This window comes from Neodiprion pinetum, chromosome 4, assembly GCF_021155775.2.
Source record: "Neodiprion pinetum isolate iyNeoPine1 chromosome 4, iyNeoPine1.2, whole genome shotgun sequence".
Lineage (NCBI taxonomy): Eukaryota > Metazoa > Arthropoda > Insecta > Hymenoptera > Diprionidae > Neodiprion > Neodiprion pinetum.
In genome coordinates, this window is record NC_060235.2 from 19,475,278 (window position 1) to 19,500,275 (window position 24,998).

The 24,998-nt window shown below is 36.8% G+C and overlaps 1 protein-coding gene across 1 annotated transcript; it reads right to left on the reverse strand.

Annotated features, from left to right (window-relative positions):
* Positions 1-2,223: 2,223 nt before the first annotated feature.
* Positions 2,224-21,864, reverse strand: LOC124216239 (adipokinetic hormone/corazonin-related peptide receptor variant I-like). The gene is made up of 7 exons (XM_046620521.2): positions 21,623-21,864; positions 17,012-17,285; positions 7,906-8,027; positions 7,091-7,196; positions 4,372-4,579; positions 3,349-3,541; positions 2,224-2,798 (listed from the first exon to the last, which is right to left on the reverse strand). The coding sequence occupies exons 1-7, from the start codon at positions 21,634-21,636 to the stop codon at positions 2,582-2,584; spliced, it is 1,134 nt and encodes a 377-aa protein (XP_046476477.1). The 5' UTR covers positions 21,637-21,864; the 3' UTR covers positions 2,224-2,581.
* Positions 21,865-24,998: the final 3,134 nt, after the last annotated feature.

Sequence of the window (24,998 nt, forward strand, 5' to 3'; positions counted from 1 at the left end):
TCAATGTCGGCCATTATCTCGTGCCGTTATGCGAACATAAAAAACGTGAAATTACCGACGAAACAACTATCCGTGTCTTTTTTTACCTGCAAATAATATCCAATTGCCAAGATTACCAACCAGCACTCCTCCCACTCTGACTTTGGTCTGTCACGAAAGATGTTGTACATACGTACCGAAAGCTGGCTCGGCTTCAATTACTTGCACCGACGGTATCTGAAAATTTTTAGACTTCTTGACCGACCGATGGTCACTTGTTGACTGCCCAAAAACTAAAAACCAGTCAAACGTTGATGCAAATTATCAAGGAGGGCCTTTTCAAAGCACTTGAGATACCTGAAATTTTGAAAAGATCCCTCAAATAGTTGGAATATTGTAGAAATTACTTTGAATTCCGTGGGCTATTTGTATTTCGATAAAGTATTAAGAAATCAGTTTGAATTCTGAAATTTTTCGAAATCCGATGTTGGGGAATCTTTTGAATTTACGGAAAACAGTTTTCATCCGCTTCGAATTTTTTTAACATCTATGAATTCGTGTAACGGATTTAAAATCACTTGAAATCACTAATTGAATCCCTTAGAAGCTTCTGAAACCTTTCGGAACCTGCGGTGAAATCTAATCAAGATTCAATTTCTTATAACCATGGTGTATCAATCAATGTTTCGATATACCTGGTTTTAAATTCCATTTGAAGATTAGAAGATTTGTCTTCCTTAAAACGCATGATGTACTTCAAATTTATTCATCATACTATAATCAACATCATATGTACAGAAAATTCTTATTATAACGAAATACAAAACGTTGTGAAATCGTTAAGACATTCACAATCAGCTTACAGAAGATATTATTGACACAAAAACTCTCAGGTCTGTGATGCCTTAGTGAATGATATGACATAAATATTAGATATGTTAAAATCTTCCAACATGAATAAGACAATCGAGTTGAGGGAGAAATCTGTCAGAATGACTTAATAGGCTTTGAAAATGGTTGCGCCCATCGCTTTTATATTAGCTGCTTCCATTTTTCAAAACACAGGTAAGCTGCGATAAAACCACAGTACAAGGGTCACGATCCATCTTCAAGACAATAAATTTTATTCCACTCTTATCATCAGAATACCGGATAGTTCGTTAATTCAACTAACAGAGATCAATAACGTATATGTGTACATCGGAATTAGGTACCTACGTAGGTAAAATGCGTAACAAGTGCCCCGCACCTCAAAAACAACTGCGTTGTTAAAATATCGACAACGTTATTCAAAAGATTTCATCATCGAACTGCAGCAACGAATCCGGGAAATTAGCCTGTTGATTTTTTAGCTCACAGAGTTAATCCAATGCTTGAATTTGACGGCTATAACCACTTTCTGAAAAAATTCGTACTAACATTGGATCTTTTGAATATCAAATGTTTTTGGTGCATGGTAAAGAAGTAAATTTGCTTTTCTGATATTTCGTCGGTTTGATCATAAATCTCAAATTCAATCACACCGGGAGATGTTCCCAAGTATGAAGTGAACGTTTCTGATTCTTTAAAATTATTTCAACAAGTAGGCTATTTATCGTAAACAATCAACCACTCATGATTTTCGGCACGATATTCATAAAAGACGCCAAATATTATACACCGATTAAAGACTAATAGTTTCTTACAGTGAGCGCCATGTCTGTAGAATAATAGTGACCACCAATGTTATAATACAGTAACGAATTTGCATTCTCTACGAATTTTTCTCGCGTAAAAATATATGACTTCTTCATATCTCTCTGATGATCGGCCCGGTCCGGTCAAAAATGGCTTAATACAGGAGTGTAATGAGTTACACTCGCAAACAAGCCAAGATTACACACTGTCTTAAACTGTGCCTCTTGCGACGACTCCTTCAACTTCTACAAATGCACGGCACACGAACCAAAACAAATTTCGAATACAGGTGATGAGAGAAATTAATGACATTGTAGTCAAGCGGCTAGGTGGTCTAGTGGAGTAAGTCTCCGGTAAAGCATCTCTAGACACCAGGTGCGATTCCTGGCTCCGTCATTAATTTTTCAAGTCACCTAAATTTTCGAATTTGCATTCTCTATAATACAGTAACAGGATCTGTCGTTAGTCACGTAATCTTATTAGGTAATCATGATTTTTACCATATAGACACTATATTTATATATATATATATATATATATATATACAAGATGTAACAGTGAACAGGTTTTCCATTAATCGTCAGCACACAAGGAAATTGCGCAGCTAACATCCCAAATTTGAATTCATTATCCATTGAGTTTTAGCGTCACTGAAAAGTCAACTTTGAACTCTCTGTGGAGAAATCCTTGAATCCATAACACACTGATCAGTCACAAATTCACTTGGGACGGGTTGAGAAGTTCAAAAATCACCGCAAATCGAAAGAGGATTCCTGATAACTTTCCGAATGTCCGTTTTGCAATTTATCACTGGGTTGGAGGACTTGATAGCCTTGCTATGCTCCCCTGTTTCTTCCAATCAGAAGTGCATGTCTCTTTCTTTAGAGAGCGTCAGTGCAACCGCTCTCTACACAGCGGTGTCGTTTCATTTTCCCTTGCTTCGACAGGTCAATCTGACGTCAAGATTTGCTTCCGAGGTGTTTGAACAGAGGCACAAACACCTCGAACATTCATGTCGGAAGTTGACGACGTAACTTCCATAGACCAGGGGATTGGCACAGGAATTTCCCACGGCCATGATAAAAAGGGCGTCCTGGAGCCAAGTGTCGACTCTCATCGCGCTCTCCCTATCGAACATGTACCTGCGAACAGGATGACAATCTCAGGTAAATTTGACAGGTCGGGAAAACGAATTTATCGAATTTATTGATTACTCGAGCGGCTAACGAGGTCACTAATTGGGATACAGATCTTGGCATGTGGGATTAAACGCACAATATTCAACCATGCCGCGATTATAATCTAATCACGTGTTCAAACGGTTGCTCACGCGCAACAACGATATCCGTTTCTCAAATTGAATCCTTTTTAGAAATTCAAAACAATATCATCTTTTTCAACCAGTCAAATAATTGTTACTCGTGTTGTGGTGTCTGTTGGATGTTGAATGAACGATTTTCCTTGTTTAAAAAACATGTGGAGAGAATATTTTTAAATTCTTGATCGATACTTATAGTGCTTTCATTCCAATGGATAAAAAAAAAAGGAAAGCCAATTCAAGTGAATGAAATGTCGTCATTTTAGGTCGTAAAAATCGACGTTACTTTTGGGGTAATACTTTGTCATAATTTAACTTGAGTAATTCTATTCATTGTGAGAAACTGCTTTGAACTCGTGAATCTTATCGCTCACCATAAAGTCATCGCGACGTACGGAGTCCAACAAAGAATGAACACCGATACGATCGTGATAGTCATACGCAGTGTCTTGCCCCTGGCCCTTTCTATGGTGCTTGTGTCCGATCTACGCAAAGTCAGTCGCCCTCCAGCGGCACTGTTTGTACATCTTTTGGTTTTGGTTCGTCCGCCTTCCGATCGCCCAGTGTCTGAAAAATGACAAACCGACGATGAAATAATCCCGTCCAGGCACGTGGCGAACAAATATCTAACATAAGGGATATTCGAGCTTTACTAGCTTTTGGTGGGAGGGGAGGGGGGGGGGGGGGGGGGTGTTATCGGTTGGAACAATATATTCGTCAAAATTTGAGTTTGTAATTGCCATTCATTTCACTTTTGATCAAATTTAACCACGTTGGGATAATTTCTAATCTACAAACCCCGATGTTACCAGTTTTTCTTTGGTGATATCTTTTGTATATCTCAGTTTCGTTGTAAAGAAATCGAAGAATCCGTAAAATTGATAATTTTGACAGTGAAACTAAAGGTTGACCGAGTTAACTTTGGTTGAAAAGATATCTGTGTCATTTAAAAAAAAATTAAAAATTGCAAATTTAATATTTCAGTTACGAACAACTATTTATAAGACTCATTAATATATTGTTTCCACTTTCTGCACGCTGAAAGCAAATTCCTTGTTTACTTTCGATTAATCGGACTTGTGAAACACGGATGAGTTTCGTCGTTTTTTTCTTTTTTGCTTTTTTTACGTATATTACCTCCAAGTTACAAATGAAATACGATATAAACTCGTTCAATCTAAAACGAGGCGTACATAGCGAGAGATTAATATGCGAAAATCAATTTCTGCCAGAACTCTAGTTCACCAGTGTCGAGTATCAAGCTGTTTTCTACGTCTGTTTACCTTGGTTCCAAGCGACTCTCCACGTTACGTCTAATCGTAATATAATTCACGTACCACTGCATGCATTATAATCCACTCTAATGCCACACATAGTATGGCGAAAGGTGTACCAACCTTCTCTGCTCTCGCGACTCTTGGTACTTATCTCGCACAATATCTTGGTGTAAGTACAACAGATTACCAAGAGGGGTACGAAATACATGGCAACAACGCAGAACAGGTTGTAGGCTATCTCCTCCGCTTGGTTCATGAAAAATCCGAATGTGACGCACTGGTGGAACTTCGGATACTCGGGGTGAGATGACACGTGGAAGACGAAACTCTGCAATCGGATAGGAATTAACAACCACGAGTATACTTAAGGTACACTCTCCACGTACGTAAGATGAAAAAAGTTGAAAATCAGTGAAATAGTATATCATTATGCTTGGCTTGAAATAGAGACGAAATATTTTTTAATTTCAACTTCTTCGTTCAGTCACACAATTTGAAACATTTGAATCTAATTCACCAGTCGAGAATAAATACTGTTACTAATTTCATTGTGGGGTTGTTGCACATCGAAGATTCTTCAAATTCACGTATCCGTAAACTAGATGGTGAATTGATTGAAAGTGGAATTATTATGTTTAGAAAAATATGCTTCGCGGATTTACAGAAACAGATTTTTTCCCTCAAAATTGCAATTTGATATTTTCATATGTTGATCTAAATCAACATGGATGTAAGCTTGGAAAATTAAATATTGGACAACGTCGACATAATACAAGAAAAGTGTCATGACGTTTATTCCTTGTGCCGAACGGATAACCGTGGAATTATTCCAAATTTTGATAAAATAAATTGTGACGCTAGGAGCTTATTTAAGAACGTTTACCTCTACGACGTTAAATTTAACCCAAAATGTTCACAGAAATCTACTTGCCTGCTATTCTCAAATCTTATTTTACGTGATAAAAAGCGATGATTCGTTTCAAAATCTTACAACCTCAAAGTTGTGTTTCGTGGGATTTCGAAACTTTTATCGCTGGAAATCGGCCAATTTTTTTTTAAATACCTATGACTACAGGGAAGACGTAAACCAAATTTCAGATTTTTCGAAACACTATTAAGGCGGGGAAAAAAAAAGAATGTAGTGAGCTCGAATTCCCATGTTATTTAAATGGGAAATTTCACTGCCTTGGAGGCAGTTCTTAGAGTTGACCTACAGGCTTCAAGTTTTGCGTACATTTTTTTTTTTGATTTTTTTGCAAACTTTTTCCGCCTTGTCCGCAGGAATTTTCGAAAACACCCTAAATAAGGACCACCCCAATGATCCATACTACCTTCTCATTATCGTACCGAGTATTTCTCTTCCCACTCGTCCAGCACGGCTTTGCAGAACTAGTTGTTTATACCTCGTGCAAAATTACATCAATAAATGGAGCTAATGCCATAATATCGCAACCCACCTTCGAAACACGAGGGTACATATCTTGTTACAATTTACAATTCTCCTCTTGTTCCTTGTTAATTGGCGGAACTCAATTTTACGTAATTTTATTGCTGCAAATTTATTTGGCGAGTGGGTAGTCAATCCGCCCTCAAACAGCCATACATCGACCATTCGTAACCGACACCTGCTGCAAACTTGCTTGTGACTCAGGATTACGAATTTATCTCTTATTAAACCTACGTATATTGTTACATCCTCTAATTTAATTTCTAATTTACTTCCCTGTCTCGTTTCGTATCAAATACAAACAAAAACATTGCGAGGTATTCCTTATTTGTGTATATACGTCGAGTAATTTGAGCCGAAATATTTGGTTTTTCTGACATACAGGTGACTCGTAATAGGTAAAATGGAGAAAACGTTTTAGATGGCAAAAAGTACAAATTTTCGCGGCAAAAATGTCAGTTTTTTTATTATTGGATTTTTTACCATTAAATAATCCACTTTTTGCTGTAAGAACCATGCATTTTTTGACCGATAAAACAAAAATGGATTTGTTTTTTGCTTAAAAGTTCGTACTTTTCTTTTAGTAAAATTGAACCCTGTAGAACAGGGCTTAAAAGTTATAACAAAAATAGATTTGACTCATTATTTTCTTAGTTTTCTAAACTACGTTCAATTCAACGTGAAAAAATCCCCTCGGTCATATCTACGGCAGCATGTTTCCAGGTAATAAAATTAATCCATTAATTGGGTGAAAAACAAATGCATAGAGAATTACATCTCACAAACTATGAAAAGTAACAATTTTTACTATAGAATCAATCCTGCTTTGGCATAAATGATTTTTCCAAAACAAGAACTGGATTAAAAAGCTGATGGAAAAGAAATTATCAATTTCATCTGATGGTCATCTCTTTCGAATCCTCTTCTACAAAATTCAGTTTTATTAAAAGAAAAACATGACTTGCAAGAGTAAAAACCTAAAAATATCCGATTTTTCCAGCAAAAAATTAATTTTTGACGGGTAAAAATTGCTCCTGCATACGAATACTAAAATTTTTATAGAAAATTCAGACATTCTATCCACAGGTCTGAAAATAATACCAAACAATAATCTTGTCGATCGCGTACAAATGAAATATTCATTCTCTCGAAAGCGTTTAGACTTTAATGCCAAAATTTTGCTCACCATGGCCTTTCATCACTTGCATTGGCATGCGAAAAAGGCAGACCAGCCTGAAATCTTATCCCGGATTGCTTACAGTTGAAGAATCCTAGATTAGGTGGTATACTGACCAACAATAACAATAATAATTATAACGCAAAGCGCAGACTAGAAGTAATGAAGATGCTTAGAATTTTTCGAGATGTTAAATAAAGACACGAGAGACGCACCTGCGGCACTGCGTAGATAAGGCTGCAGATCCACGCAATAATCAGCATTATCTTTCCGCGACGCCGGGCGTCGTTCAACTTTAGAGGGTGCAAGATCGCGAAATACCTGCGGTGAGTTAAAATAATCGTTAGTGCAGATCCAGTTCCAGAGTTCGGTAGATCGATGAGAAGAAAGTAAAGAAATAACAGCTTGATACCAATAATTGTAGTGTGTAGATGTGTATTTAATCCTTTAAACGAAGTCTTTGAAAGAACTGAAAGACATGTTTTTACCAATTCTTTCGCTTTCAGAATTGCTATTGATGCTAAAATATAAGTAGTTGTTTTGTTGTTAAAGCAATCGTCTCGATGTTCACTCGTATAGTATATTATGTCAATTTTTTCCCTTTAATACGTATTTCTCATCATTCACTACCAATATTACGTTACATTTGGACCCCTTTTGATTTTTTAAAATGCAAATGTTTGAAACTTGAGAGATACCTCCTAATTATTCCCAATTCGAAGTGCGAGCTCACCCTCCAAGCACATTTCCCCGGTGATAGGAAAATCCGCGTACCACTCAAATTTTCATATAAAATACCATGTTATAAAATGAACTAGAAGTGCAAAAGTGTTCACAACCGGATGTGAGCTTTCGGAAACATTGCAGGCATATATGACGAGCGGTTTTGTATAAATATGCAATATTCCAGCAGTGTTTCCGAATTTCACATTGAAAATTGCAGGCCCTCTATAATTGTGATGTCTGCCAGTGCCAATGCTGGGCAAGGACCGAGAGTAAATAGTTTCGGTGAGAACTATGACCCACTGACCTGTCCAACGAGACGCAGACCAGGACGTTGCTCGACAAATAAAGACCAAACGCTCGAAGGAAGAGGAAAACCTTGCAAGCCAAATTTCCAGCGAGCCATTGAACCGTCAGACGCCATCCAACCTGGAATACAAAGATATGAAATATTTTCAAGGTGGCGTAAGTGTTCGAGATCAAAGGTCTCGGTGGAGAAGATTGAAGCAAAGTATACAAGCAACGTTGCGATGCAGCAGTTTTGAGCCTGGTATTGATGCGCAGCTTTCTCAAGTATATTTTCTTATACCTTGCAAAAATTTTTTCGTCGCTTATCATTTTTTGCCAGAATTGCTGATCCACGCTATTGTGAAATATACGCTAGGCAAATGCAGCTTGTCTAATCGGTTTAATCGTGGTCTAAATCACAGAACGTAACGTCATATCGAGAATATTAAGTAAAAACAACAATAGGAAATAAACACGACGGATATTTTTTGCCTGAGATGTGGCGACGAATGTCATTAAACCAAAAGTCGAAGCTGTCCCAATCGTACGAGGGCTAACAACAAAAAAACAAAGAAACAAAAATGTCGAAAAGCAGATTTAGTTCGCAAATCGGAAAAAACGGCGGCTGACCTGCGCTTTTCTGATTCTCAGCCCTAGATATGGTGAGCAATAATTTCTGTCACTTATTATATAATTCATAAGCCCGGTATTCACCCGGAGTGTAAGCACGTCTGTAATCGTATATCGTCGATTTATATTCCAATGTATATATTTACCATTCATTCGTGGTGTGTGCTTTTATGCTTTCATGCTTTTTGCTCCCAGGCTTTTCACCCTCGCGCTATTTACTTTTATGCCTTTGTGAGAAAGCACTGGTAAAAACGAGGTGTCGAGAAAATGCGAGGATATGGAAATTGACTCATGATACAAGGTGTGAGGATTTAAATTTTTTCTTTTCATCACACTTTCTGAAAATAACTTTTGCACGCTCCATTCGAAACTGCAGAGAGAAAGACACGACGAGAAGATTTCGTCACACAAAAAACAAATCGTACAAAACGAAGCTAAAGTGATTGAAGGGAAAGGGGCGAGAGCCAGTTCAACACCATTAACTTCAACCTCGGTTTAATTCAATTGAGCAGATGAGATTTACTCGGGATTTTACTTATTCCGTATCGCTGCTGCTTGGCTGCTTTAGAAGTAACAATACAAATAACCACTTCGTCACGTGTTCGACCAACAAGTCTGAACAAGTTTGCATCGCATAGCGAGAAATACCGTGACTCGATAGAAACTCGGTGATCCTGAATTCTTTCGCGAAAACGTCACATGGGTATTTTAACACAGGCTAAATCCACATGAATCGATGTGAAATCGATACGGAAATTCGTCCGCATGATTAATTAAGGATAATTTCACCGATGTCCGCTTCCAATCATGCAATTCCGAATACTTTGGAACGCGAAGGCGCTTATTTGGAGTATATTCGAGACCGCGTACCCCCGAAAGAGGGGGACGGCTTGCGAGCCATTTCTGACAACAGACGCTCGTCAGTCAGATCGTAACACTCGACGTCTATCGACGTGTCATTGTCGAGTATCGTTCGGAACAAGTGAGTGCATGTAAGTGCCTGAGAGCAGTAAGCGAAACTTGGAATATTTGGATTACCACTGAAAGCAAAGGTAATAAACGTTGCATTGATGTCTGCATCTTTCCTCGGTCAAGAGTTTCTTATAAATCCTCCCCCGCACATCCCCCACGAGATTATCGCAAGAACCTCGATTGTTTTGCCACAATTTCTTGCGGATATCTATCTACATTTCTGCAATTCAAGGTAGATTTTACCGAATTATACTACTGCAGATTGGGGAAAGGCCCGTTTGGATACTACCTGCAATCCGAATTGAATTACCTCCAAAAATGAACACGATATTATCACGATAGAATTTTTTATGCATTTATGTGAAGTTACATGAGCGCTTTTTCGGAATAACATTGTTGGAAAAAAAATTCCGTGTTGATTTAAACACGTGCTAACATATGTCGTTGACCCGCGTCTCCTAACTTCAACGGTTATCCGAAGAATTCCAATGAACTAAAATTTGATCAGTCCAGCTCTTGAGATATTGGAAAAAAATTTGTGCTAGGTTGTGCAAAACTTGTCTGCCACGTACAAGTCGATTGTTAAAATTCTAGACCACGCTAAGAGCGGATGCAAAAACTCTAATGATAGAGTCATGCTGCTGTGTAAATTCGTATAAATTCAACTTAGCATGCGCCGTAAGAATATTTTTCGAGCATCAGTATTGTTACGGAGTAATCGAAATAAACATTTAGTTAAAACGAAAAAAAAAAAAATTTTATCCAAGTTAACGCTAGTAAAAAGAAATAAATGTCAAGTTAAGAACAAGAAAGAAAAATATTTCTGCTGTTGTATCTATGTATAGAGATTTGAGCTGATTTACGTAGAAAGTATTGAGACAGAAGCAACTCACTCCCTTCTATTTGTTTAATAATTTATCAAGATTATTGACAATTCATAATGAACTATGTTTTATTTTGAATTGCTTCTACTCGACGCGGCCTGGTTCAAGTGCTGTCGAGGCTCAGACAATTTTATTATATTATGTTGGGCGCCAGTTAATCATCAAAATTAACGAAAAATGACAAATAACAATAAATAGTTTCATTTATAGGATTATCCTATATTCCTGTTACAGTATTTAAGAATAACGGATCAATTGTTGTCGGTCAAAAGTTTCCTGAATCAGCCACTGAAGTTCGGCGCTGCAATCGCATGGAAATTATACGAGCGGTGTTAGCGTGCCGATTTTGAGAATCGTCAGTCGAGATTCAGACATCGCAGATAGACGAGAAGTGCTCGGGACAGTCAAGTTGATATTAGTTTCCAAGCAAAATCGGTAGGAGGGGAAGTCTATTGATTTGAAGTTGAATACGAGTAGCCGTACATCCATATTAGAGACGCCTGGTTCTCTGCGGCGTGGACAATGAGGCGTATGAGCAGATTGCGCGTATCGAATTGATCATTATCCCGGATTGTTAACGTTGCAAGGAATAGGCGTAGGTACGTATTAGAGACTCCTGGATCCCTGCGGCGTGGGCATCGAGGTGATAATGTGACCACGTATGGATCCCGGTGTTGACTATGAGAATTTGCCCGTACCGAATCCATCATTGTTCTGGATTGTTCGTTGCAACAAATCGAAACTTAACATTAAACATAGCGCTACTCGCCAAAAGACAAAACATAATAAGATTTTATAAATAATTAAGACGCTAATCGCGAAGAAATACAAAATCCAGAATTTATAACTAACTAAAGCGCCGATCGCGAAGAAATCAAAATCCAAATTTATCGATAAGACCGTTGCGCTAATCGCAACAGCAAAAAGAAAAAAAAAACTTAATGTTTAACGCGCTAATTGCGAGGTAATCAAGAACAACTGCAATAAAAACAAAGAAGAAAAGAAATGTTAACCAGCTAGCTGAGTCGAAATGTAGGGACAAATGTTAACTTAATTCTCTTAACTTGACGTAACTAAACGCAACGTGTCCGAAATCTCTATCTTTATCAGGAACACCACTAACTTGTAGCTCAACGTCATGCTCGCACACAACGAATATGCGACGTAACTCGAGAGGTGACACTTTCGAAACAAGCTAACGCGATTAGACCTCGTGCCGCAGAATTCGGCTGCACGCAATTAACGAAATAAATGACTCGACTCAAAACAGTGACTCTACTCGAAACTTGCGAGAAAACAAAATTGACTCTCCGCGTTATTGCAAGACTCAGGCTGCGACTACCAAGCAGGAAGATCGGGAAACGAATTTCGAGCACTTTTGTAACGCAAATTCGAAATATCCGACCGTTAGTAAGTGTGGCAATCCTTGATCGATTTCGAAGTTAATTCGCAAGAAATTCAACGCGAGTGCCTACCACGCCAATAACTCGCCAACTCGGTTGTCCGATATGAATTAGGTCCGATTTCTCTCGGAACACTGCCAACTGTAACAACGACAAGCTCTCGGCAAACTTAAAAATTGCAAAAACAATTCTTATCCATAGATTCGCCAAGACTCAAATTATTAAGAGTTCCGCTAAACGAGGCTGAAACTTCAAAACATCCGCCCTTATTATTCGCGAACTGACTCGCTTCGTATTGGCTCTCGGGTTGCGAAATTCTTAACTCTAGATTATCGCTGCGCCGATTTTCGATGTCGCGGAACGCTGATTGGCTGTCGGACTCGTCGCTGCTCCATGATTCGTCCGTGGTGCGGTGACGAGTCGCGATGCGGCGAGGCGCTGTCGTGCGAGAAGAGGTTAAGGTAAGTGTACCAGTTATTGATCCTATCCCAGTTATTGACCTTTTTTGGTTATATCTGTTTGATCCTTGGATCTAAAATTACTGAAAAGTAAATTTTTGGCGTCTAACCTTCTAGCAATTGGTTTTAATAATCGAAAAATTCAGAATTTGTAACGCTAATTTATTAGCTGGAAAATAAACGGGTCAATAACAGTAGGGTCTAAACGCGTCAATAACTGGTATATTTACCTCACGACTCGCTGGCCAACAACGGTAATCTTGTCTATCGCTCTGCCTTGGCGTTTCCTCCGTAACCTCGTTGATGCTGCTCCCCATTCGCGATGGTAACCTCACGAAATCAAAATCAATGCAATTTTAAACAACTAAACGTTCAACGATAACATGACGATGAAAAAAATATCTAGACAAGATCTTAGGAAATAGTTATTTAACGAATGAGTTATCGTAGAACGATGTGAGGAACGTGATGGTATAGTTTTTACGGTTTCAAAACAATTTGATATGAAGAAAATCGGCATTTATTAGTAGTTTTTGATGATTTTGGTACTTGCTTTCTTTTTCTATTCATTCTCAGGAAAAACATTAGAGCTTACTCAATACGAGGCTGTCGATTGATTTTCAGTTCACTAACCCCCTTTAAAACAGTCTAAAAGTGCATTGATTTAAATTTAGGACCTATTCGATTCTCCGAAGTATTTTGTTTATAAATTTTACTTCGTATCCAATAACATGCATCTCACTTTGCAGACAGGTGAATCCAGATATAATGAAATGAAAAAATTACATTTTCCCCTGCATCGTTTTTTTTTTTTTTATTCCTTGCTTGCCTTCGCTGCACCCAGCTGACGTACTTTGGCATCGATCACGCAAGGCATTCGTGCCACCCTCGGTTTTCTCGCGAGCTTTCGCACCAGCCGTGACGTCAAATCGTAAAGGGGTGTCAAGTCTATTACTGAACAATTAAATCCGCACTCCTACCCGCAAATGAAGTGGAAACATTTTTTACAACGATTATAAGCCAACGACGCAACGTGAGCTTATGTATATACATAATTGTAAGCTTCATAAATATGCACGAGCACGAAACCATCCAGCTGCATAAATTTCCCGCTGCATAATCGCGGTAAGTATATTATTTCATCCTTTCCCAAGTTCTCGGAAACTGCCTTTATCAAATCGGCACTGCAACTCTTGCAATCTCCCCAAGCTTCAAACTTAACTTGATCGTGTTGCTCGTTGCCCTGGCGACGACATCTTGAAATGCAATTTAAACATTCGCTCAACTCCTGCAAGCTTAACTCACCGGCGCATAACGCGGGCTTGCATGTGCAATATACGTCTAAAATTTTAACACGACCATCGTACCGTGAACTGGATAGTCAGTCGTATAAGATCATAACACATATATGTACCTCAATCTCTAAGGCCTCCTACATCCTTGACACGATACCTCGAGTTGGAATTATCCTGAACTGTTTTTTTATAGGATCAAGGACTACGCAGCTTTTCTATTTGCTTTTCACACTATAAGAGTGAGGAAACTTTTAACAGTAAAAAAAAATATCATTGTGCTGTTCAATGGAACAGTTGTGAATCGGATCAGGAGTCTTTTTTCATTCAGTTCTTTCACTTTTTTTCTTCTTTCATTAGACGTTTTTCGTCAGATGAACTTTGCGATTCATGTTTGCTGTCACTTTTTACTGTTCACCGTTTCAAAGTTTGAAAAGAACGAAGTGTGAAACCGAGTTTCTAAACCTACTCGGGTTTGATTTCTTCCATTTTTTTTTTTTTTTTTTTGTTGAACCCAAAGAATTTCTATACGTCACGTCGCACCAACCCCGTACACATCGTAAAAAATTTGGGGGACACAAAATAAATCCGCACCGGTCGCTTCATATAGCACTCAATGCCAGTAATAGTGTTTCTCGAATAGGGTCGTATGTTGTGCGGTTCGCACCTTCAATGTTCAATTGACTTCATTTATATATATATATATATATATATATATATATATATATATATATATATATATGCGGTGTTGGATTTCGTACCGATCGAGGTGTGAATTTCTATGATGGCTGAAGGATTAACCGAGTAATCGGAGACTTCGATTACGTGCGGAGATTCTCAACATTTTAACAATATTTTCAAACTAACGTTTTTTTGAATAATGGCTCAGTGAGCCCTTTAAATAATTGACCCTCTCGAATAATCTGCTATCATTGACTATTCCATTAATCGCACAGCACCTTGTTCTGATAAATTATAGAATCAGAGTTGAATCGGTATTTGTTTGAATAAAACGTTTTTTGTAATTAAATTACTCAAGTTGTCTCGTTTTATTTCATATTTCTCGTTGGAGAAAGAAAAGTTTGTTATTCACTTATACGTCGTTCGTTCAGAGATTAATAGAAATCAAGGTATCGTGACACTTCGTCTTTAGTACACTTGCAGTTTGCTTATTTGAATATTGGGTGCCAATTTTTTTTAATTATTTATATTTAAAAGACGAAGCGAAAATACGAATGCGGCGCGAATTAGAGTTCTTCTAAGGGATCTGGGCATAAATCGTGATTTTTCTAAATATATTATACTAAGTAAATGAGCAGAGACAATCAATCGGCGAGACAAGTAAGACAATTGCAATAATGTCTTAAATATGTTTCATAATAAAATAATACTGGTTTGTTCAGGAAATGAACGGGGCAGTATAACGGGACACATATATAATTATTGAAATGATTGTGTACGGGTGTTATAATAATTAAGGGAGTGCCTTGATCGATTTTGACGTTGACGTATATATCTCTAAATACCGAAGTCCACGTATCTCAAAGCGATAATGGGCTTAACAAGTCCCATTCCATATGCGATTGTGAACAAAAACACTCGAATACATTTTCATTTCAGGTAGAAATAAAGAAATGGTAAGGATTATACGAAATTGCAACAGTAAATTCCTAAAATTGATGCTGTTTTTTTATTTCTGACTCAAATAAAAATTTATCGGAGTGTTTTTATTCAGAATTGATTGTAGAATAAGGCTTGTTAAGCCCATTTTCGCGCTTGAGATGCATGGACTTGGATATATGGAGATACATACGTCAACGTCAAAATCGAGCAGAGCACCTTCTTAATAAGCATCCACCGGTACCCATTAACCTCGAAAAATACATCACGTCTTAATTAATCACATGCAGTCTCCATAGAACCCGGTATTTTTTTTCAGTTAAATAACTCATCTAATAAACCCCAACGATACGCAATGTATTTTTCGAGATTAACGAATACCGGTCGATGCTTATTAATTATCATTCATCGAGTTTTGCGGATGGTATAATCAACAGTTTTAATTTCATGACGTTGCCGGATCCCGGCTAGAGCTTTCCCAGGATTGCCAATCAAAATGGACCTAGGTCAAATTATCTGACAGATATTTTTACAGCGGGTGTACGATCCGCGATACGCAATGCCAATATATTACGAACAGCTCTGATTGGACGGTTCGACTGAATAATCAAGCCTTAGATATTTGTAATAAAAGGCTAATTTGTTTACGGGACAGCAGTGAGTGCTTTGGTACCATTCGATAAGCCGAGTGAAGCTAGGCGGAATATAGTACTATATAGAATATAGTAATATAATTAATTGAATTGAACGAATTGAGTTAACAATTTCCGTCATGTTACAGTATGGGGCTTAGAATATCCCAAAGCAAGAACGGATACCGTAAAAAGCACTAAAAAAACGCAGTAGGTAACGAGAAGAAAAAACTCTACGTACAAACGTGATACGATTTGCAGTCCACTTCACAAACGAACCGGATTGAATGATTAGTAGTGGAGACCTAAACCTTTGATCCTGATTATTTGTTAAAACGGCTCGCCATCTATACAAAAATCGTAATAAGTATTCGCGTACTTCTGATCCCCTTTGATCATGTAAAGACTCGACTCGGCCAGAAACCGTCGGTATTGCCGGTATTGTCGGTACTATTCGCGTAATATTATTCACGGCCTTAATTTGGAAAAACATTTTTCATCTCCAAGCTTATTGACATGGAATGTTGAGCAACGGGGGTTTTGACACGACTCGATACCTTTATCTCTCGTATTGTGAAATTATAGTCGAAAATCGAGTACTTATTAAATTATTACGAAGATATTTTGAAAAAATACATAAATTGAAAATTATTAATTTATGAACTTCCAAATGATGGGAAATCTATTATATTTGTTCGATTTTACTCTACAATTAATCATGTCACTCACGATATAACATTTTTAACAAATTTATTTGAACAAATTTCTTCGTCTGTCGTCAATTCGATATCGCCACTTGTTAACGATGAGCCTGATCGTTGCGATGATGTGGTAAATTTGAATATTCGAGGATTCCAACAGGATAAACGAAAATTGTTTCGGTGATTTTGTAGAAACCAGTGTTCCGAATAAAATGAGCTGTCGTACAATAAAATCGAACCAATCTGCTAGATTTTTGACCCGTGTTTTGTTTCGGTTGAAGATGAAGCACCGATATTGAAGCTTTCGTTTTTAGTTTCAGTACACTTTGTTTTTACATTTGTAAAGAGATCTTCGTAGTTTACAGATTTAAATATACATACCCATATATATATATAAATACCAAGTAAAATAGTGACATAAAATGAATAAAAAGGATCGACTCTTGGCCAATTAGCCTCCTCAATACCGTGCGACACAAATTTATTCATGAAAGAAAATTGCAGCATTGTGAGTACAGAATTGAGCCACTTACCTCAAGCGGAATCATTAGAAAGGTAACGAGAAGGTCGGCGACTGCCAGGTGCGTTATCATTAGAGATATCCTGGACTTGCGGTGCCTTCCACGTGACAGAGTGATGAATACTGTCAAATTTCCCACCGCAGCTATCACGAATAATAGACAGTATACGATAACCACGCTAAGTGATTGTTCCGTGAATCTCAACTGTGGCGGAAAAGTAACGTCCTCTGACTCCAAGTCACGATTCTCGATCTCACTCGTTACGTTGACTACACAACCAGAACCGCTGAAACATTGTTTATATATTGTTTATAATATGATTAAGAGCGTGCTGATAATTCGATGCGAATCGAACACTTGGATTTTTTCGATTTATTTGTTTATCGAACCTAATTGCTTAGCAGCAGAGTGCCATAACTACGTCCCTATGGAAGAGCTTTTTTGCGGTCATTTTCGGCAGTTGGATTGCAAAAAAAAAAAACAAAAAAAAAATAAAAGAAACAGTTTCTCGTCGTGTGAAAAGTTATTTTTTCTTGATGCTTTCTTCGAAGCCACAGAAACGAAATCACTCTAAGAAATTGAAAATTGATTCCGTATTGTAAATTTGAGTTTAAAGAGTTTTTGACATGAGGAGGTAAGGTTTTTTTTTCTAGTGTTTTGCAAGCTGTTTGAAAAATTTAAACTTGGCTTGACTTCACTTGAAAAAATTTAACCCATTATAAACACATCGCATTCCAGTTAAACGAGATGAAACAAAGTGAAACGAGAAAATCGTAACGAAAACAATTATTCGATAAATGGAATGTCCGATTTAATTTGATTCAGTTACTAATAGCACACCCCTACTGGTATTTATTTATAACTCGGCAATGACTGTGGCTGCTTTTGTAACAGGAATAAAAAGACTTCTAAAAGTTTCAGGGCCCTTTATAATTTATCCGATGAACGTAAATTTTAAAAGTGTCCAAAGTTTGAAAAGTTTTGACCAACATCTCCATTAATGATTCGACTCTCGCAATTCATCCGATCGAGATGAAAGTCCTTTTTTCAGACATCGTATAAGCTGCAGACAATTTTCGTCTCTGTATACAGAGAACTCACGTATATTAATTTCAAGTCTTCAGCAACGCTTTTAAGCTAAATATTTCTTATTTACGTAAGCTCTGATATTTGTTGGATCTAAATTCATTTCCTAAAGGTTTTTCACTAATTAGGGTGTAACAGAAATTTCATTAACATGGTTCTTGTGACCATTATATTTTATTTGCCCTGAACAGCGCTTCCGGCAGTGCTAGACATCATATTACGCTAATTTCAAGGACTCCTCTATTTTTTACTTTGTTAGTCATATTTTATTCTCTTCCGTTTTTCTCTCATATGAGTTTTCTTCGTCTTCACTTACGAATTAATATCAACTTTTTTCCAACAAATCTGAGAAATGTCAGCGCCATATTTTAACGGAATACGTACGTGTACGTGTGATTCTGATGTATGATCCAATACGAGATTTATGAAATCCCTCGATCGAAATGTACTAGAAAATAGCGTCTTCATAAGGCTGACTGAAAAATATATTTTTCCTTACAATTTCTTTACGAGCGGTGAGAAACTCGTCAGTGATGGTAGAATAAATCTGCTGAACAACAAAACCTGTATCTAGTTTTTCTTGTGAATCTTTCCTTTCTCAATACCAAGTTGCAAGCGCAATCCGCTTGCCGTAAACTTTTCCCAGTACAATGAAATATCTGACGATACGTGAGTGCACTATAAATGTTGCGGAATAAAAATTTTCTATAGACTGTTAATACGTGTTCGATAACCACAGCGTAATTTATCGTTGAGGATGAAAAGAATTCGATGCGATTTGGCGAGATGTTTGATTGCTGGGTACATGAAGGGAAAGGAATTCTTACAAAGTAGACTTTGCTTGTGTCCATCCGCTTCAATTTTGAGTCAAGAAAATTATAAATGATATCGTTCGATAAATACGTTTTGTGCGCTTGTATAACTGTAATGTTCAGCAATGAAAAATATTTTTGTAACAACAAATTTTATTACTTGCTTCAATCACTGAACTCTTGACTCAGCAAAACATGAATTAGAACAGATTAATTTGTTTTGAAACAACGATTTCATATTTTTTAAATAAAACGATTGAGCTGAATTAAATTTTTAGTAATTTCAATCACACTAGGAACTCGCGCCGTGTTATCTTACATAAATTGATATTCAGCACGATCGGATTCAAAGACTTGAATCAATTTCATATTAAGTTGTCACAAGTATTTCGTCGGACAAAGTATTTTGTTGGAATAAGTGAGAATTGTGTTCGCCGCATTTGATTATAGCATTTTTAGTTGAATCAAACGGGTATTACTTGACTCAAATAATCCTTTTTCTCCGTGAACTATGTAGTTTTCATTTTTTTCGAAACTGTTTCAAGAGTCTGAAGCTTAAATCGCGTTACTCGAATCCTTCGTTCATCTTTGATGGAAATAATTTCGTCCAAAATCGTCGAATCTAACGATTTAAAAGGAAAAAACGGAAAATAAGAATCTATAAGGGTTTCGCAATTGAAGAAAACATGTGAAAAAAAATGTCGGTAGAATCATTTTCAAAATATGTCATATTCTGCAGAGTTATTCGAACTGTCTTTCGAACAACAGACTATTTGAAAACCCGATTTATCCGATCCGAGAGAGATAAATAATAAATAAATAAATAAAATAAAAACCGTAATCGTCCCTATCGATTGAAGGAATGAAAAAAATTTAATTTCTTCAGTATATATGCCACTTGATCCTAATTTATTATGTGCTATATTGCTATTTACTGAAGCGCTAACTAACAGCTCAATCTGAATGTATTTTTCTTTTCTCTGCCGCAATAAAAGCGATGAAAATTTCAGCCAGACAAACATAGATATTTCCTATCTCCTACTTATTACAGATTGTACTCTGACGTTGAAGAGTTTTTTCCCGTCTCACATGTCGCTGCTTACACTTGTAATTGAAAGTGTTTGTCTGTCATCTGGAGTGCATATTAAACCTCTGGAAATACTCTTTTTTAGCGTTTGTCAGATTCTAGTTGTATATGTGAGCTAAGAAAATTCTCCGGATGATTTGATCGAAATTTTAGGATTGGGATGAAAACATAGAAAAATCGGAAATTATACAGAAGAGTGCCAATTCAGAATTTTGTAACGTGGAATATCTAAACAAAGTAGAGTAAAAATGTAGAAAAGTCAACGTAAAGAAAAACAAATTATAGAGTCGTCAGAATTCTGAGATCGGAAACTGATGTCACCTCATTTTTGGTGGAATTTCAACAACGTATTTCCCCAATTTACCACTAATATGTGCTTTCCTCCATTGTTGCTTTGAATTTCCATCGGAATTTCAATCGTGATGAAATTCCGGAAGCTAGTTATTCGCTCTAATACTCACGCATCACTTTTCGTACAGATTAACAATCCAAATTCTAATCTGTGAACGGTACGAAGGATTATTTTCATAAATCCTATGTACGGATAGCAGATCTATTTCTCTAATCAGGAGCTTTTTGATTCTGTGACTTAACTCACGTCCACTGATAGACGTAATTAAACAAAAAATTAGGGGACAAGTGCGACTTGAATTTATAATTTCATGCTGGAATATTATTGTTCGTGAGAAAAGTCGTTATTTTTCATAACTAATTAAGTAAGTTATGAGGAAAGCAGGGATGTAAAAAAATTTGAGGTTCAGATTTCTGGAATTCTTTACGGTTTATTGATCCTCAGCAAAGTGTAATTTTTATTTGTCACAAAAGACTTCAGACTTGTCTTTTGTTCGATTTTAATCGACAGACTATCTGACTATTCGAAAAAAGTAAGCCTATCATTTGAATAGAGATAATTGGAAGTTGTTTCCTCTTGTTTGAGATAGTTAATCCCAGAAACCCGCGACATTGTTGTAAAAGCGGTGTATTCGTGCCAAAGTTATTGAAACGAAACAAACGATAAACTTGAAGTTATTTAATCGATGCTGAAAAATTATAACCAATTGTCTATTTCACTATTAGCTATAAAGTGTAAATTGTCGATCATCATTGATGTACAACCAAATGATCTGTGAAATTGAACCGCGGAGGAAAAGTTTTATATAGGCCAAGTGATATTCGTTTGGTTCAACTCAATGCGACGAATACAATATACTTACTTAATCCAACAAAATACTTTTGTTGGCTTAACAATTTTTAGTTGAATAAACTAAACATTTTTCTAGACTGAGGGATCTTCAATTGAGATAAATAAATATTTACTTAATTTAGATTAAATGACTTTTTTTTCGCAGTGAACCCGCCTTATACTGAGAAATTTTTTGGACCTCGAAAAAATCAAACTCAATTCTTCGATTTGGCCTCTACTATTTCATACTAGGCTAGTTTTAAGAAAAGAAAATATGAGAAAAAAAGCAAATAATTTCAAAACACAGGCGCAAACTTGTAACAAATTAAAATATCGATACTAGTAGATACGAATTTTTTCCCTCCTTTCGCGAACAGGTCAAAGCAACAACAGCGAATGCAAATTTCTTGAATTACACACAGAGAGAGACAATCGTAAAATAAAATGAGACAAACCACTGTTCCTCCATTGAAAATTTGTTTACTCGTACTCGGTAACAATATGTGACAATATTTCACAATACTCCGGTATTTAACCACTAACATTTACACCGCGGTAGCTGCTCGGCAGGGCTTCCAAAGCTTCCTCAAATACCAAAGGTTTTCGTTACCGCAATTCCACAAACCGTTCGTTCAAACAAAACCCGCCAAAACTTTGAGAAGCTTCCTCGGCAGGCGACAAAGAGCGGCTCTTTAGCTGCCTACGTTATGCGTCAGAGACGCGCGAGATGACTGAACAGAGAAGGGTTGAACTCCCTGGATTTCATCCACTCGTGTAATCGTCATGTACGCAAGCTCAGCGAGTCGCGAGATGTGAGCTTGACTAGTAGTTGAATCCGGTGGGCGCGCTCGACGTCACCGAGTTGCGCAAGTCCAAACCAAGAAAAGTTTCTAGTTCAACAATTCACGTCACAAGGCACATGATCGATTGCAAAAAAAAAAAAAAAAAAAGAATTGACATCAATAAAACGATAGTCGCGCTAATACTAAATGGTTAAACTTGCAAAAAACTTTACACCATATGGGGGAGCAGCTATTGATATGAATATGTATATTTATTAATTTTTATCGAAATGTTGTCGGAAAATTTTATAAGATTTCGGGAATTTATCGAAAGGTTTGTTTGTACAACTTTGAGAATTTCATATGCGGTGTTTATGGACTGCCTGTTTCACTAAACTGTGGCTGTTCGAAAGCTGAAAAGTTACTACAGAAGTTAATACGATTTCATTGGATATGTTTCGTCGTTTTGGACAAGATGGATGAAAACCGAAAACATGTGTAATACCTATAGACTTTTTTTTTACCGTGAAGTAACGTCATTGATTAAAACAGAATAATCTGAACTAAATCGTCGTTCATGTGGATCTATGGATCATTTGGATAGTTTCCAGTAGAAATCGAGAGATGAATGTTGCGGTGAGTAAAAAATGAAAAAGAATGAATAAGAGTTCGTAAATACGAGGGTGACCTAATTTAATTTTCTCTTCTGGCCTGAAATGACAAGTCTGGTTATTAGTATATCTATTATTTGGTCAGCAGCACACTGATTCATGCATAAAGCAAACAGGACTTGAATATTTGAACCGTTGAGACTGCAGAGGTGACGCGACGCCTGTTAAATAGTTATATTGAAATGAAACTTTGCTGTAATGTGAGCGTGAAACCTTCTTGGTAAAATTAGCTTCGTTAACAGAAAGTCAGCATTGTGGTAGAAAGTTTTTCTCGATTTACATCCTTACTCGGATTTTAATTTTAGAAGTATTTTGTTCGTTAAAAGTGTGTTTTCGCGTTACAATAGTTTAAATCTTCAACCTTTCAAGTTTGTGTTCTCACGTTTGACAAGCGTGAATATTTCTTATCTCAACCGTATATTACCGAATACTTATACACGTAGGATATGAAATCATACTGCGTTAACAATATTTTGTTTTAGAAAAAAAATTGTGTGTAAGGAATAATCAATTTGTTTCCAAAATTTGAAAGTGGCTGACAATGGGTTAAATTTTTTCACCATAATGGGTCGGTGTAAAATCCATTCAATTTACCAAAACTGTTTTATCAGTGCTATTCCTTATGATGTTCGAAATAATTTTTCGAAAACAGCTTATTTATTTTTTTCTTTTAATCACTAATCTTTGAACTCCTAGATTACATTTTCATAAAAGAATTTCACAAACCTCGTTCACAATCACTGTTATGCATATCATTTCGTGTCACTGAATCTGCTGACGCAAAGCTGGTCACACAAGTCAGCCGACATTATACTAATCGTGAGAGTTTTCTACGGAACTTACAACTCAGCACCAGCAGATAAGCAACCAGAAGCCCATCTCAAATCTGTACTATCATTTTTGAAAATATTCGAGTAGTTGGCAGCTGACGCGGACTCCTTCGGTCAGGTAGAAATATCTTTTGGTAAATGGGAATACAAAGCTGAAAAATATAAGCTTGGGTTGTCCATCTATTGGCGCTGACTGGGATCTTAAACGGAACGCTTTCGATGAACGTGCGCAGGCGTATAAATCGCGTACGATTGTTCGTTTCCCAGTATACCATTTATAACAAATGAACTGAAATTATTTTGCTTCACCAGAAAACCAGTTTGTAAAAAAATAGAACTCTCCTGGCTGACATGCTTCACCGGCTGTTTTTACGTGATGTCTGCTTCTTTTCCAGGGAAAAGGGAAGGATTTAATTAACATCGCCAAAGCAATTTTCGCTCGATATTTTATCAAGCTTTCTCTTCCTGATCAGTCTTCGGGATTGTTCTATGGAACTGATTTCATTTAGGTGTTCGACGTGCTCCGAACATAAAATAACGTCATGTATCATCCTCGGCAGGTATATGCATAAGTATATAGGTATGTGATTACCTGCGGACACGCAGGCATTCAGGACACGTGATCGGTAGATATATTCACTTATCGTGGCCTCGTATGTTATCTCTGCGGCTGGATAATTGAGTGGGAACGAGAATTCCTTCGTACTCTTTGTCGCAATTTGCGATACAGTAATAATATTGTCGCAACAGCAGTCCGATGATAATTACTCCTTGAACAATCATTCGTACGATTTAATTGGGGAGTAATCGTACATATGGGATATTCCACGTCAAATCTACGATTCATTGTACGGCAGTACATTTTCTGAAACACGCTTTCGACTTTTTTTTTTGAAATATCTTGCTTAACCGTTTGTGAGTTTTGATTATTCTTCAAGTTCAAAATTACGCCGTTACAGATTATCTTTAAGGAATTCGCAAAAATACTGCAACCCAAAACAATAACTCTCCAACAAAATTGCGAGTGGTGAAAGGTTCGTTTCTATTTTTTCGGTCGTTTTAAGTTCTTTCATTTTTTCAATACGTGAAAACAAATCAATATCCCAACGAATAGAATTATATTAGGCAAGAATAAACTATAACAGTTACACGTTTTTTAAGTTGTTTAATTTCATTTTCATATAATCACGTATTATGTATATCGTTATATTATTTAAAATCTGTCACAAAAAAAAAAAAAACAAGAAAAAAAGAAACTAATCAACATGAAAAATGTTTGATTGTAGAAAATGAGAGAAAACGTCAAAATCACTCTAATTTTTCTACATATTTATTTCCTACTCAATTAACGCCTATTATTATTGACTAAATATTCCTCGGCCTTTGAAGTTAGTTTAGCTTAACTTTGGGTTTGAATTAGTGAGAAAGATGTGTTGGCACGTTACATATCTTAGGCAGCTAGTTTACTAGAGAGAGAGAGAGAGAGAGAGAGAGAGAGAGAGGGTCGAGTTTGAAACTCACTCTATCGTAGTCGATGAAATCTCTTCG

Excerpts from the sequence above, each read along its gene's own strand:
- LOC124216239 (XM_046620521.2), bottom strand. Across the intron at positions 7,197-7,905 it reads GTCTGCGTCTCGTTGGACAG|GTATTTCGCGATCTTGCACC; the intron begins GTCAGTGGGTCA and ends AACTCACCGCAG. Across the intron at positions 2,799-3,348 it reads TACGTCGCGATGACTTTATG|GTACATGTTCGATAGGGAGA; the intron begins GTGAGCGATAAG and ends TCCTGTTCGCAG.